At 42.6% G+C, this 15,675-nt stretch overlaps 1 protein-coding gene across 5 annotated transcripts in view; it reads left to right on the forward strand.

Annotated features, from left to right (window-relative positions):
- Nucleotides 1–15,675, forward strand: part of CAPN13 (calpain 13) — an 81,509-nt gene that overhangs the window by 6,843 nt on the left and 58,991 nt on the right. For 4 of the 5 annotated variants that reach the window (XR_013836865.1, XR_013836866.1, XR_013836867.1 and 1 more), the window contains exons 2-4: nt 3,218–3,472; nt 10,461–10,536; nt 12,590–12,708. Coding sequence is in view for 2 of the 5 variants with exons in the window: in XM_079969238.1 (XP_079825364.1) it covers nt 3,218–3,472; nt 10,461–10,536; nt 12,590–12,708 (450 nt within the window). In the remaining 3 variants the exon portion in view is untranslated. The remainder of the gene's footprint in view (nt 1–3,217; nt 3,473–10,460; nt 10,537–12,589; nt 12,709–15,675) is intronic. The other variant, XM_079969239.1, reaches the window with a different exon arrangement.

The following is a 15,675-nucleotide window of genomic DNA, read 5'->3' on the forward strand; positions in this document are numbered from 1 at the left end:
TCATTCAGCATAGATGGTGGGCTTTCTTAACCAACTCCTTTATTCAGGTAATACCATACAAGATTAATTTTGCATATGTTATAGCAATTGTTCTGATCTCAGACATGATTGTGTGTGTGTGTGTGTGTGTGTGTGTGTGTGTGGACTCTGACAACCAGTTCCCTGGCACACACCAAGTGCTGGTTTTAATATGCTGTAATTTCCATGGTGAAAACCCTTTTATCAGTTCCAGTATTATGAGCTCTGCTGAAATTTTGAGGTAGGCTTTGCTGCTCATTGGATCTCTTCAGACAATCTTCTTCTACTTATTCTTCAACACAGGGCTTTTTTCAGCTGGAGCTCAGGTGGGAGCCTGAGTGGTAAGATAAGGCACAGCAAAGGCACTGTGCGCTAGTAGCAAAATCCCACTAAGCTAAATCTCATAGTTCATCTGGTTAGCCACTGCGAGAACAGGACGCTGGACTAGACGTTGCCTTTGGTCTGATCCAGTGGGGCTCTTCTTACATTTGCTGCATTCTCAGTTTCTGTTGACCGGTGTCCATCTTAAAACAAGACACTCAATTATACATATAAAATATATAATTCAGAAAGGGGCAGTGCAGTAGACAATGGGAAAGAACCTATGCCTGTGACATCAAGGGAAGTGGTGGCAATTCTGGGCTAGGCAGACAAATCTAAGTCAGCTTCCTATGAACCTAAGCCCTAGCTGTCAACGTTTCGCTTTTTTTAAGGGAAATTCCCTTATTCCGAATAGGATTCCTCGCAAGAAAAGGGAAAAGTTGACAGCTATGACCTAAGTGCAGCACAAGAGAACGTATTGCTCTGATGTTCAAGCACGCACTTTGTGGAGCATATCTCTCCCGCTAGCAGTGAATTTTAATCATGCATAACAACTGCTTTTACATTTGTCCATGTACATACCCAGACACCATTCTGATGAAGCTGACGAAGCTGTTCTGCAGAAGGGAGGAGAGCTAAGTGCCTTATTTTCTTCACTCCACTTGCTAAATTATTCCCAATGTGTTAAACAATGTAATTAAACACACACGCTCACATGATAAAAACTCTTTGCTGTTCCCCATCAGCGCAGGGGGTGAGAGGGAGAGGGAGGGAGAGAGAAGAACGAACGCATGTGTCAGTCCCAGCCTTCAAGCTCTGCTAGTTTTAATTTGAGTTGTGGAATTAGTAATCAGTTTTGCTGGAACACTGTTGCAGGAAATAGATCCTTGCATGTGGCGGGCTTGAGCACTGTTGCAAATGAGTATTTGTTAAGGGGAAACCATTCCCTTGTCATGTTATGCTACATTACGTAAGATTTATTTCCTTTGTGCAGAGAAATGGAAGCCAAAAAGGAACGCTCGCTCTTCGTGTCAGTGGAAGGTTATTTCTGAATTTCATCTGATTCCCTCTTTAAAAAGAAACAGTCTCTCTTAATTAAACAGCATGTGCAGAAATGCTCTTGGTTTATAGGGTTTGTTATTAAAATGAGAAGCAAGGCCAGGAGCTAGGAAAAGGGAGAAATTCAGTCCAGGCCACAGAATATGCAAACTGAAAATGTAGCCTTTCTTCAAAAATGTACACAGCTCTGAACTTTGCAAACAAAAAAGAAAAGTGTACAAAAATGTATGTATTCTGGGAATGTGTGCATAAAAATGAACATATTTTGATGAAAAGACCAGAAAAATGCATCTTTTTAGGAAAAATTGCATACAGAAATGTGAACACCAGTAGAAATGTACACCAAAGCACTGACAATTCCTTTGTGAGGAGCCTTTGAAAAATCATAAACTGATGCTGAAATGCATGACTAACACACCTTTTGAACGGAAAAAAAGAGAAACTAGGAAGAATGGAAATAAGTAGCCCTCTAAAATTGGGGCAGTTAAGCAGTATGCACCTCTGTAGGCAGAGAGTTCCACAGCTGTGGCTAGAAATATGATGGGAGGATTTAAGACTGTGAGAAAGTATCACACGTCAATGTGAAAATGCAAACATGTTTCACAGTCAGTTATATTTTTATGTTTTTATATACTTTTGTAATTATCATTTTACAACCCAAAGGTGCAGGAGCAGGGTATTACCTCGTTCCATATACAAAGCAAGCAAACAATAAAGAATAAGAGAAATAAATGGTAACACCCTAATCTAAATCAAGGCATCCATATTTCCCAAGATGGCGTAGATGGGCATCTAAGTTCGAAGCATAAGAAATAAAATCCCAATGAAATAAAATTTAGAACTGTGTGCTCCGTGCTTGTCACACATCCCAATGCCTTTCCCCTTATTGGCCAGAACATTAAAAAGGTGGAGCTGGCTTGAGCCTTATGGAGCAATTGAACAGGATACCTAGCACAAGTTTCCTCTTACTGTCTCTACAGGTGAAATATCTGCAACCATAGAAACCATCAAACTTTCCTCTCTTCCTCCTTCTGGGCTTGCATGCCAGCCTTTCCTCCAATGGCACACTACCATCAAGCCCTTCTCCAGTTGGCAAATTATTCTAGCTCAAAGGAGGAGCAGGAGGGTTCCTCTGAGCCGTATGGCAGTCCACACTCACACCAAGTGGGATCACACTCTCCTTTGTCTAATTCTTTTCAATGGGAGTTAAGCTCCATGGGAGGAACCTGGAATATACAAAGGCTCCACCGCTTTGTGTTTAATCAGTCCCTTTGATGTTGACAATCAGAATTACAGGATTGTGGTGTGACTGCAGTTGGCAAGAGGTGACCAGTGTGCTTATAAAATGTGAGGAAGGAACTGGAAAGCAAATGTTCTCATAAATCTCAGGCACACTTTTAATAATAGCCTCCTATATTGAATTTTGGGCCTTGGCTATCTCATAGATCAACACAATGTTCTGTGAAGTTACTGAAATCAGCAGTGTCAAGAGGGCTTTGTCTGGAAACTTGGGAGATTATCAGTGGAAATAACGAGGAACAGAGTCATGAGAGATTTTAATATGCCTTGAGACAGCAAGAGTGAGGAGCAGCTCAGTAGCTCAGTGAGCCTTTGTTAATTTTTTGCTCTGGGAAGGTTTAAATTTGGGGGCACAAATACATTGGTAGCACTTGTGGAATTCCAGACATCTCCACATAACTTTCCAGATAATGAGGTTTCACTCACTGCCCTGTGGTTTGGGAGTTCTACCTTCTTGGGCTCCAGTCCTCAGACATGGTGGTTAATGATATTCCTCACCATTATCATTTCTTCATTTCAGGAAAGGAATAGGAACCCAGCTCCTGAGATGTACTCGAGGAATCCTGAGCCAGATGTGCCAAAGTCAGAGAGAGCAGGAAATGTGACTCCCACTGTGAAATTTAAGAACCAGGACTTTGTTCAGTTGAGAGACCACTGCCTGAATCATGGTGTTCTTTTTCAAGATGAGACATTCCCCATAAACCTCAGTTCCATCGGACCCTTGCCCTTTCTAAAGAAGCCATATATACCGGTAATTGAGTGGCGGAGACCAACTGTGAGTAGCTACCAAGTGTTAGCAGACCTTGCAGCTTTTGTAAATTAGAGTGGAATAACCATCTATAATTTCTGGAGTTCAAAGGCTTTATTCATGCAGGAACTATTTCCAGGATGAGCAGAGATGAAAAGAGAGAAATAGCAGACATCTTGTCTCAACAATAAACAGTAAACAAATTTTTGCTCAGTTTTTAGAGGTGACATTACCTTAGACAGAGAGCTACAAACAAGTGCTGGCTAGCTAGCTACACAAACAGTGCCCTCTGGTAGTTCAAAGTAATGCATGCCTCAATTATGAACTCAAGAGAAGGAAATATATTTGCCTTTCACCAACACCAAGTTTTACAGCAGACTATTGGCTTCATGTTCCTAGTAAAGTAGTTTAACTCAACATTTAACTGCAAGCTCTGGTGTGATTAGCCCTTGTCAAGCATTCTTTTAAAAAGTGGAGTGGAAAAAGAAGATTGTGTATGTTGTTTCTACTTCCAGCTGTGACAAATTCATTTGAAAGTTAGAACAGTACCTATGTGCATACAACAGTATGCACATTAGAATGTAAGAGCCGGCCGGATCAGGCCAGTGGTCAGTCTAGTCCATCATCCTGTTCTCACAAAAGCCATGGGAAGTCCATAAGCAGGCTCTGAAAGCAACAGCGATCTCTTCTGTGGTTTCCAGTAGATGATATTCAGAAGAACACTGCTTCCAGCAATAGAAGTAGAACATAGCCATAAGGGCTAATAGTAGCCTTAAAAGTAAAGGTAAAGGGACCCCTGACCATTAGGTCCAGTCGTGACCAACTCTGGGGTTGTGCGCTCATCTCGCTCTATAGGCTGAGGGAGCCGGCGTACAGCTTCTGGGTCATGTGGCCAGCATGACTAAGCCGCTTCTAGCGAACCAGAGCAGCGCACGGAAATGCCGTTTACCTTCCCGCCGGAGTGGTACCTATTTATCTACTTGCACTTTGACATGCTTTCGAACTGCTAGGTTGGCAGGAGCAGGGACTGAGCAACGGGAGCTCACCCCATTGCGGGGATTCGAACCGCTGACCTTCTGATCGGCAAGACCTAGGCTCTGTGGTTTAACCCACAGCGCCACCCACGTCCCTTTAGTAGTCTTACCTTCCATGAATTTGTCTAATCCTCTACGTTGGTGGCTATCATAGAGTTCTGATCATGCAGACAGATCTATATTCGTGGACATGATAGACCCTGTTCCAATTTTCAAATGGAAATTTGAGGTCATATCATCATACATTGAAAGAATGTTAAAAAGGGGCTTTCATTAATTCTGAATCAGAAAGGGGCATTTCCTCCTCCTCCTCAGGTTGCCCAGTGTTCCTCTGAGGAGAGAATAAGAAGGAGGAGAGGGAAGAGGGAAAGAGAGGAAGACCCCTTGCCACCATGTTTCTGCACCGGTCACAGAAAATGAGGAGGGGGGAAGGGAAAATAATAAATACAGTGGAACCTCGGGTTACGTACCGTTCTCCTTACGAACGCTTCGAGTAACGAGCTCCTCTAACCCGGAAGTAGGTGTTCCGGGTAGCAAACTTTGCCCCGGGATACAAGTGAAAGTTGTGTGCTGGCAGTGCGGCAGCAGTGGGAGGCCCCATTAGCAAAAGCGCGCCTCAGGTTAAGAACGCTTTGGGTTAAGAACGGACCTCCAGAACAAATTAAGTTTGTAAACAGAAATACCACTGCACTGCTGAGCTATGGTCCTTCCTCTGTATGCATGTAAAGGCTTTATCCTCAGACAACAATGTGAGGTAGGTTACTATCGAGTTTCATGGATGAGTGGGGATTTGAGCCCTAGCCTCAAGAGTCCTAATCCACTGCTCTAACCACTATAGAACACTGCTCAGACATGAAATACCTTCTCCTTCCTCTCCTTCATCCAAGTTGTTGACATCACTGAAATGTGTACTAGTGAGGGCAGGATGGGGGTAGATGTGGATTTATTTATTTTTTTAAAAAAGGTGTAAGAGTCATTTCCCCTTTGTTTTATAGTGTATCTATGAGTGTGGGGTATGCTTGCTTTTTGAAGTTTAGTAACAGTCAAGGGACTATGTCACATTTCAAAGGCTATGCATGTAAATCTATACAAATTAGCAATATCTTGAAATTAATTTTAATTGCAAGCCCCAATAAGCAATTTAATGAGCCCACTTTTGTGAGACTAACACTTTTGCCCTATGGCTATATCTTTTCTTAGCTGCCCCCCCCCCCCCAATTTTGCCATTAATGGTTGGTTTAGCAAACTGACAGTAAAGAAAAAATGCACCTCAATCCAAGATGTCTCTGCTTGTTTTGCATCTTCTGAGTCATGCAGTATCTGGTTATTTAAGTGACAGATAACTCCCCCCCCCCCCCGCTGTCACCATTCCAGTTCCAATATAGCAGCTGAGGAGTGAAGTGGGCTTCAATTTTATCTCAGGCATCAACAAGAGAATTGCCAATTACGTTCAGAGTCTGGGATCTTTATAGCTGGTGGTAATGCATAAAGCAGAGAGAACACAGCTTGATTTGCAGATGCCAGGCAGTGCTGACAGCTAGAAACAACTTGTTTTGACTTGTAAAGTGAGCCAATTTGATAACGGGAGTCCCTGAAGGGGAACAGGGTTGGAGCACAAAACTGTCATCTTTGACGCCCTTCTTGAACCTGACATCCATGCCCTTTACCACTTGATGCAAATTACTGAATGCATTGTTGCTGAATTTACTGAAATCCCACTCTTTCTTTTTTAGAATGGCTTTTCTGAGGCTCTCAGAGCAATCCTAGCCAGGTGATGATGAGCAGTTCCACACCTATTTAGCTTCCATGGCACTCCTTGAGCTTCTGGTCAGTCTTCATGGCAGGGGTGTGGAACAAGTGGTCCTCCAGATGTTGTTGGACCACAACTCCCCTGATCCCACCCTAACCATTGGCCATGCTTACTCTGGATAATGGGAACTGGAGTCTGACAACATGTACAGGACTACAGGTTAGCCTCTTCTGCAGTATGGTTTGGGAATCTAGGGCTAGGAGAGCTAGGCGTTGCCAGCTTTCTACTGGCTCCTACTCCTGCACTGTTAAATAACAGCTTGATCTGCTGATGTTAGCAGATGATAATACTGAAATTTATGCCATGGAAAGTTTTGCCTATATTTCTCTAGATTAAATCACAGTTAAAGGTACAGGAGCAGCTTTCATTCTGGTCAACCAGAAACTCTGCCTGAAGCTCATCCAGTCCATTTGTCTCCCATTTGTGCCAGAAGAGCTCGCAAGCAGGGCGAACTCAAGCAATATTTTGGTAATGCCTTTTAGTTAGGTTCTCAAATAAAAGGAAGCAAGAGCATAGTCTGTAGATCTCTATGGATCTGGAGTCTAAGATCTTGCACATAAGCATGCACCATATACATTAGGGGTGGGTGAACCTGTGGCCAGATGTTGTTGGACCTATATCCAACAAGCCTGGGATGATGCAGCAATAAACGAACGACGACACCTTCCCTGTCGCTGATGCACCATCCTTAGCAATGTAGCAGAGACCACCCAGATGTCTAAAAAAACAAAAGAACAGGAACATACACCATACCAGACAAAACAAAGAGATTTAATAATCATGTTCCAGTTGGTTCAGTCAAGTTTGCTGTGCTGCATATTGTAGGGAAAGGTTAACAAAAATCACAAGAGATTTTCTGACAATCAAACCTAAGGGAGAAGTTTCTTCTTTCTCTGGATTATGCCTTAGGAAAGGAAAACCGGCTCCAGTGCAATGAGTCATGCCCTTTCCTAAAGGTCTTGTGCTACAGATGCGGAACTCGTGCAAATGGTAACTAATGTTGCTTCTCCTTGGCACGCATCAGTTAATGCCGAAATCTACATCTAATTCAATCAGTTGACTAGGCAGTGACACTTCTCTTATTAAGCAGTCACAGGCAGGAAATGCTGTTTCCATTTCATTAAGCTGATTGAATACAAGCAAACAAATGGACTTTTTTTCCAGTAATACTGAACGAGGGAGGACCTTAGGGTTCAAATCTCCAGTGGCCTCCATAAAAACACATCCAGTCTACTTGCCAACACTGACAAGAGGAAAAGCAGCTTCCTGTGGTGTTGAGAAATAGCAACTTTGGGTGCCAAAGAGCTGTGAATCATGCAGAGTAGTTATTATTAGCCCAGTCTTCAGATTCCTTGCACAATGTTCTCAAGTGTAATCACTGAAACCCCAGGGTATAGCCTGAAGGCATAGGAGGCCACCACCTTGCTTAAAGGTTATGCCCAAGGCCTGGATGGGGTGATCCCCTGGGAGGTATGTCACCTTGGAGGGAAGAAAGCCAGCATAGAAATGTAATAACAGTAAAAGAAGAAAAGACAAGCTGGAATGGGTGCAGAGGAGGGTAACCAAGATGATCACGGTTCTGGAAACCAAGGCTGTCACATGGAAGATGGAGCACAGCTGTTTTCTGCTGCTCTGGAAGGTAGGACCCAAACCAATGGATTCAAGTTACAAGAAAGGTGATTCAGACTAACTATTAGGAAGAACCTCTTCTGATAGTAAGAGGTGTTCAGCAGTGGAAAGAACCTCAGATGGTGGTTGGCAGGTCCTTCATTGGAGGTTTTTAAGCAGAAGTTGGACAGCCGTCTGCCAGGGATTCTTAAGCTGTGAGTCTTGCATTGCAGAGGGTTGGATGAGATGACTCTTTGGTTCCCTTCCAACTCTACAATTCTGTTATTATTATTTTTTAATCTAAAGAACAGAATAGATATTGCCCAAGTGGAGTTTTCTGCCCTGTGCTATTTATAACACTAGGGCATAAATAGAAGAGTTTAGGCTGGTCATATGGCTGTTCTACCTGTGGCAATTATTCCCCCTCTAGGAAGGACCATAGCTCAGTGGTAAGGCATTAAAATATTTTTTTTCCTGAGTGTGAGGGGATGAGGATGAGGTTTGTTTGCTTTTTAAAAAAAGCAAATTGAGATTTGCCATGGCTGCTGTACATAAAGAATTTCTTGCCTTAGAGAACAGGGCTGGATAACCCCAGAAGTCTCTTTCAGTTCTAATAAACTGAGTTGTTAAGAGACATGCAAAGCACTACTTTTTCTGATATAGTGAAATGACCTTAAAACAGAACTTGGGCTTTTCTGAGTCTCAGTTGCATCCTCCTTCTCCTAAATTGGATTGCACATGTCATTGGAGAAAAGAATATGGCCAAAAGCAAGCCAGTCACAAAACACCTGGGCTACAGAATTTCCCTGAAATATGCAGCTCACTGACATCTCTGTAGGGTGTTTGGTCTCAAATCAGTCTTCGCAGACAATCAGACCATGCATGCATCTAAATGTCTTCGAAGCTTTAAAGCCATATTTCAACATCAGCTTGTGTATACAGTATGAAAATGAAAAGAGTGACAAGTTATCAGTCAAACCTGTGAAGGAGACAGCAAAATCAATGTGTGCAAGAAAAATGCATTAAGGAGTTGGTTCCCAAATTTCCTGACGTGTTTTGAACCTTCCTCAGAGAAAATGACACATCTAAATTAAAAGGAAAAAGAACAAGATTCTGATTAAATTCAATCTCCTACAGGTTACATCAGAGGAAGGGAACTTTGTAAAAAAACAATACATTCCTCTCTTGAGTTTAGTGGCCACAAAGGAACTGCTGCTCTCCAGAGTTTCATTCAAAGTGGGTTGGGAAATTTGGAAGCTGGATTTTAATAAAATTTACTTGCCGCTCATTGGTCTTGCCTTCTTGTTATTCTGTGCAGCCCTCTTTCTGGCTGCAATTTGCTATATCTAGCAACAGTAGTAATTCCTTTGTTTTCTAAGCTTGGGATCACTCCTCATGTTACGGTTCATGGCAAAAAACAGAGGCACAAAACCACAGGTGGACTTGCATTTTCACTTTCTCATGTGAATTCTAATATGCAATAGCAGAATGTGAACTTAGGGTTGGGGGAGGATGAGACTTTGTCTGCATTTTAGTGATGAAACAACCTGACTTGCACTTCTCAAAATTGCAAAATTATCCTTTGAAATCCACACTTTTCTGCATTTTATTACACAATTATTCAACTGTGTGTAACTGTCTGCAAGAAAGTGTGCATAAAATGGGCATAACCAGCACTATCTTTCTAGAAAAGGAGATGCTGGAACTCACCATGAACACAACCCTCATTCTCTTAAAATGGCAATGGAGCCCACCTGAAGGGTGAAGGAACTGAGTTCCAGCGAGTTCTGGATGGAAAAAAAGCACAGTGTATAACATACAAAAAAGCGTCATTAGGGAAAGTCATTAGTAAAAACATGTATATTCGTCAAAACTGAAGTGTATATCGGAAAAATCTCCAGTAAAACGCTATCCATTTTTCTTTAATATACCGTAATATTCAAGAAAATTTGATGCCGTTATTTTAAAAAATGCAGAATTCTGCAGAAATGTGGAGAACTGAATTTAAGACTGGAAAAACGAGAAACCAAGAGAAACTGAAATGGACAGATTCATTCATCTCTGTGCTCACTTTCCACAGGAGCAATGGGTGAGCTCTTCCTCAATATGCGATAGTATATTTTTATATAAGGGAAGTGCACATGCTCCCCTTTAGCACATTATGGTGAAAAATGGAAGCATTTGTCCACATGTATATTAGATTCAATCCTAAGTTAGCCACCAGGGAACAGATATTTGCAGACAGAATGAAAATGTTTAGTATTTTTCATTTGAGCAAATCAAGTTCGGGCCATGCATAGGAGCTGCGACATTCCTACTGAAGGCTGCAGATCTAAATGCACCTACTCGAAACTAAGGCTGCAATTCTAATTCCATTTACATGGGAGCCAGTTCAATTGCATTCAGCTGCAGTTATAGGGGAGCAGACATACAGAAGAACATGAGTACAAGGAAGGAGGTGTCAAGTAAAGTTCATCCAACAGTATAAAGAAATGAACGTAATTAGCAGCTATTAATCAGCATTCTATTAAGTAACAGAAATGTGTGTTATTCTCTTTTAAAGGAGATTCTCTCATACCAGAGCCCGCTTTTGATTGTGGATTCTGTGAGCAGATTTGATATTCTTCAAGGGCCTATAGGTAAGATCCAAATTCTATGGTGGCACTTGGGAGTTTGCAGGCCTGCAAACCAAGAGTGCACCTGTTACAATAGCCTAACAACATCTACTTATTTTATTGCAATGCTATAGAAAGCATCAATTGTTTTCTGCATTAATTGTTTAAGGGGCTATCTGTGTCTTGAGATAGCCTTTGTCTACCTTATCTGTGGGGAGAACCATTTCTCTTATTTTTTTCATGGAAATGAGACATTCTCCAACAGTTCATTGCGGGGTGAAGCTCACTATGAGCAGTGGCCGAAGCATAAGCCCCTCTCCTCACCTGTTTTCATTTGTTTGTTTGTTTGTTGTCTGTGAGGCTGTTTTGTTTGTTTTGCATCCTGCGCATGATGCAGACCTTGTATAGCTGTGGGGCATTGTGGGAGAAAAATGGCAGCCAACACCACCCCCAAAACAATGGTTGAGACTGTTCAGAGAAAATACTGTAAAGTGACCTTTTTCCAGGGACAGGGATGAGAAAAAGAAAAAAATCTGAAATGGTCTCGGAGAAATAAAAAGCCTGCTGAGAAATTTCAGCTCAGCTCTAATTATAACAGGCTTGTGAAGAGCAGAGGTTGAGAGGAGAGAAGTAAGTTGGGATGAGGGAACAGATAACGTTAATGCAGTTGCCTTAAGAGAAAACAGGTGAGCCAGTGCCCTGCAAAGTGATGCTGACTGAGTCAGTGCAGAGACCGAAAGTAAGGGGTCATTTGGTCACCGTGATGGAAGAGGAAATTATTGCAACAGATGGAGGAGAGAAACTAGTGAGCAGAAAATGGAGAAAGTCTACATGAGAGATGACCTGGATATGCAAAAGGTTTTTAGCAGCCGATTCCGAAAAGAAAAGGCAAATTTTGTACAGGCTGCAAATGAAGGAGTGAGTGGAATGATTTAACAGCAGCCTGGATGTGGGAAGAAAATGAAAAAGAGTAGCCAAAGATGGCCCCACAGTTGTGCTTGGTGAAGGTAGGGGAGATAATAGGATTTTTCAACAGTGACAGAAAAGTGTGGCAGAGAGGGAAGGTCTGGATAAGAAGGCAGAGAGTTCAGTTTGACACATTGCTGAGATGCTCAGGCGGAAATGTCAGCGAGGGAGCTAGTGATTAAAAAAGATTGTCCAGAAGGGAATGAAAAATAAACCTGTGAATCATCAGGTGGTGATCTGCAGCCTGTCTGTGCTGGTTCCCTTATTTTACATGTATGGGAGAGTGATATCTCGCCCTTTTGTGCATAGGAAGAGATGGGGATGTGCTTCTTTTCCCTTCACTATATGTTTAATCAGTTTTAAATCCTATTTAAACATGCAGGCTGCAAACCTGGGTGGTTTGAAATCAAGCCACGCAGGGAAAGACACAGGCAGGGGCGTAGGAAGGGGGTGGGGGTGCGCGGTTGCACCGGGTGGCATCCTTGAGGGGGTGACCAAATGGCACACCACAGGAGGCGGCACTTACCGTGGGGCCTGGCCTACAGTGCTCATGAGCCACGCTTCTCTCCTGGGAGTGACGTGGTGACTCAGGGCCCTGCGCTGCCCAAAATGGCAGTATGGGGCTTGCGTCCACCAGGCAGGTTGGTGTGGCGTGCCCCTGGGCAGATCACCATGCTGCCCCCGTGCGCGGATCGCTCCACCCCTGCTACTCCAGGTGCTGGAGCTATGCCGCTAGACACAGGAGTTTTTAGGCACTGCCAATTGGTTGATCAAACCCTTCTTTTTGGCAAGGAACAGTGTCCTTACTTGCCCCATGGTGGACTTCATCTATGACAACAGGCATAGGGCAGGAGGACATGGCTTGGGGAAAACAGCCTCATGGGCTAAATTAGGATACCTTCTGGGCCTAACTAGACCTGAATAGAACTCCTGTGAATAACATTTGAGGGAAATGTTTCTCAGTTAACAAATATAGACAACCATTTCAAGTTGTACAATTTATGTTCTAAACCAAGTAATTATGAACTTTGGAAAAATCAATGCCTGCTAGGAGAGGGTGTAGTAGATTGATTGTGGAATTAATTACAACCTCCGTCTTATGTTTTCCAAGGTGATTGTTGGGTTCTAGCAGCTCTTGGTTCTTTGACCTTACAACCAAGGTTCCTGGAAAACGTGATTCCAAGAGACCAAGGATTCCAACACAATTATGCAGGGATTTTTCATTTTCGGGTATGTAAAAGAGTATGTTGCTGTTGTGTCATTTTGTATTATGTTTTCAGATGAAACTCCAGAACCTAGAGCTGCTCGTGGTTAAAAGTAGTGTTTTATTTCATGCTTGCTACATTTTGCCTTAAAATATGGCTTTGCCATATACTGAAAAAATGTTTGTTTTTTTACCACTCCCACTCTCCATCAATTAATGAGGAAAAAGTTGCAGTAGAAAATTATCAGAGAAAGAGCAACAACAATGAAGTTCTGATAGGCTTGCTGCAGAATTTTAACTGAACCTTCCCCACTTTCAAGATGGCTGAGCATTTTAGTGAATGCCCCTTTCTTTCATGCAACAAGACCTCTCCTGGTGGGCTTACCAGTAAGCACAGGAAAACAGAGTCTGCCTGCCTTGTGCCTGACAGCTATTTGTTATTCCTGCATTTCTTTAATGTGAAATCTTGTTACTTTTATTACAATCAGTGTGGAAAGGTGTTCTTTTAGGTGCAAAAGGAGTTCCTTCAAAAACAAGATCAGTGAGTGCAGCACTCTCAGGCAGTTGGTATCTGGCACCCTGTGCTAGGTAAAGCCAAGACATCATGATGTAATGGTGGTCTTTTCAGATCAGGAAGACTGAGCAGCCAGGGAGGCTGCAGAGCAGTTGAGAAATGTTTGATGCAGGTGTGGGAACCTTTAGCCCTCCAGATGTTACTGAACTACAGCTCCCATCAGCCACAGTCAGCATGACCAATAGCCAGGGATGGTGTGAATTGTAATTCAGCATCCTTTGGCGGGCCAAAGTTCCTCACACCTGGTTTAATGTAAATGAAAAGGCACACACATGCACCATCTTTGACTACCTCACAATGATAAGGTGCATTCCATCTTGAACTCACCAAAATAATTATTAAATTCTAAAACACCCTGTGAATGAGGCAGAACCACAACAACTTTTTTGTTTGTACCCTGCCCATCTGACTGGGTTGCCCCAGCCACTCTGGGCAGCTTCCAACATATAGTAAGTAGCCTCTCTTGGGAGGAAATAAAAACTTTTGAGAAACCAGAGGTTTCAGCACAACACGACTTTGAATTACTCTCTCCAATAAAGGTTTAAAATAGACTCTGGAATTACTTCATGAAAAGCTTGTACGCATTATTTAAGAGCATTCCAGTCTTCTTATTAAGAAGCAGAATTTATTATGGTATTTGAAAATATTTCCCACTACCCTCTTATCAGGAACTCAGTACACCTGCATCTACTTTTCTTCTGACAAGAAGATCAAGCTAAACCAAACAAAGACCAACCCAAACACTCCTACCCCTCAATCAAACATCTTTGTCCATAATGTTCTTAAATTATCTCTTCAAAGTTGCTGCTAGCGCAGCACAGCTTGATAATTAGTTTTTATGCAACTTGGTAAAGAATGCACCATTTCCTCCCACAAAGAGATAAAAAAGCCTATTTTCTATTTCAGTCATAGTGCCAGCCATTTCTATATTACTTCAAAGGACTTTGAGAAATTGGAAAGCACTGATTTAACATCCCCATCCACAGAGATTAGTCATAGAGCACCTGATGTATTTTCATGCGTATCTTCGGCGGGTGGCGGTGAGGTGCAGACGGGGTCGCATTGCTCACCTGGCTTCCCAACCCTAAGTGTAGATGCAAGTTACTGAGAGGGAAAGAGGTAAGGTGCAGGGAACTCAACGTGGGGGAGACATGGCAGCAAAGTCAACAAAACGCCCCTGCTGTGCTAGCCCTTCTCACCTGGGGATAGGGAGGGAGAGAGATCTGGCCCACACTGGACCAAAGAATTCCCCCAGCCCTGCCTTAGGGGCAAAGCCATTGCTTAGCTTGCTTTCATTGTTCTTGCTTGTAGTTCATTATGCCCGGCCAGGAGCTGAAAGAAGCCTAGCCTATCAAATTCTCAACCCCTCTTCCTCTGGGGTTTTGTGGAATTGTAGCAATTTTATTGGTTCACCCTTTTTATTAGATCACATGGCGTGCTTTTGAAAAAACAACAAAGAATGGTAGTGACAAGTTTTGCAATTAACAAATTAAACAAAATTGTGTAGCTCAAGGGATCCTAACAGCTTCACAGCATGGTTTTCCTTTCCTTTGTGTGAAACAGGAGAGCTTGAATTAATCACCAAATAAAAGGGGGATTTCTGCTTTATTGTGAACTTTACTCTTGATCCTTGGAAATCTTCCAGTATCCAGATAAAATGGCTGCAATCTCTTGAAAGACACCTTCTTGTTTGCACTTTAGCCCCACTGCTTTCTGCGGTGTTTGAACAAAGGTGCATTGCAGTTTCAACCTTAAACCTTCATAGTCAATAGGCCAGCAGCCTCGTGCTACTAGCTGTTTGGCATGAGCTTTTGACTGACGAAAGGGGGGGAAAAAGCCCTCCAGCATCAAAGAGCCTGGAAAGATGGTACTCCAAGTGTCTCCATGCATTTGTTCTCTGCCAATCAGCAAGAATGATTAAAGGTAAAACAAATTGGATTGTTTTTCCTGGCTTGAAGCTGTGCTTTCGCTTTGATGGTTCAGATAAATGCAAGTTGCATCCAAAACCTTTCTCGCTCTTGTTATGCAAAATTTAAACTTGGCTACCTTGATCACCGTTTCAAGCTAAAAAATAATTTGGGAGGTATAGAAGGTTGGAGAGACATCAAATGCTGCCTTTTGTGTCAAACTTCAACCACTCATTTTTGGTAGATGATTCTTGAGCATATTAAATCAAAAGAGCATACAGGCAAGAATAGAATTCTTACTATTCAATAGGGTTTCCCACTCTACATTTAAATCAGATACCCTAGGCAGTATGTCAGGCAGTGGGCACCCCTTAAATCAGGGCCCTTGGCCAGTGGCACCAACCATAACTATATTCTTGCAAGCCACCCCAATCACCAATGGTGTGAGATTCCAGGAGTTCCAGGCATGTACCCAGAATCCGGCTTGCTTTGAATGAGGAACACAACCAAGA

This window comes from Podarcis cretensis (genome assembly GCF_951804945.1).
Source record: "Podarcis cretensis genome assembly, chromosome: 3".
Classification (NCBI taxonomy): domain Eukaryota; kingdom Metazoa; phylum Chordata; class Lepidosauria; order Squamata; family Lacertidae; genus Podarcis; species Podarcis cretensis.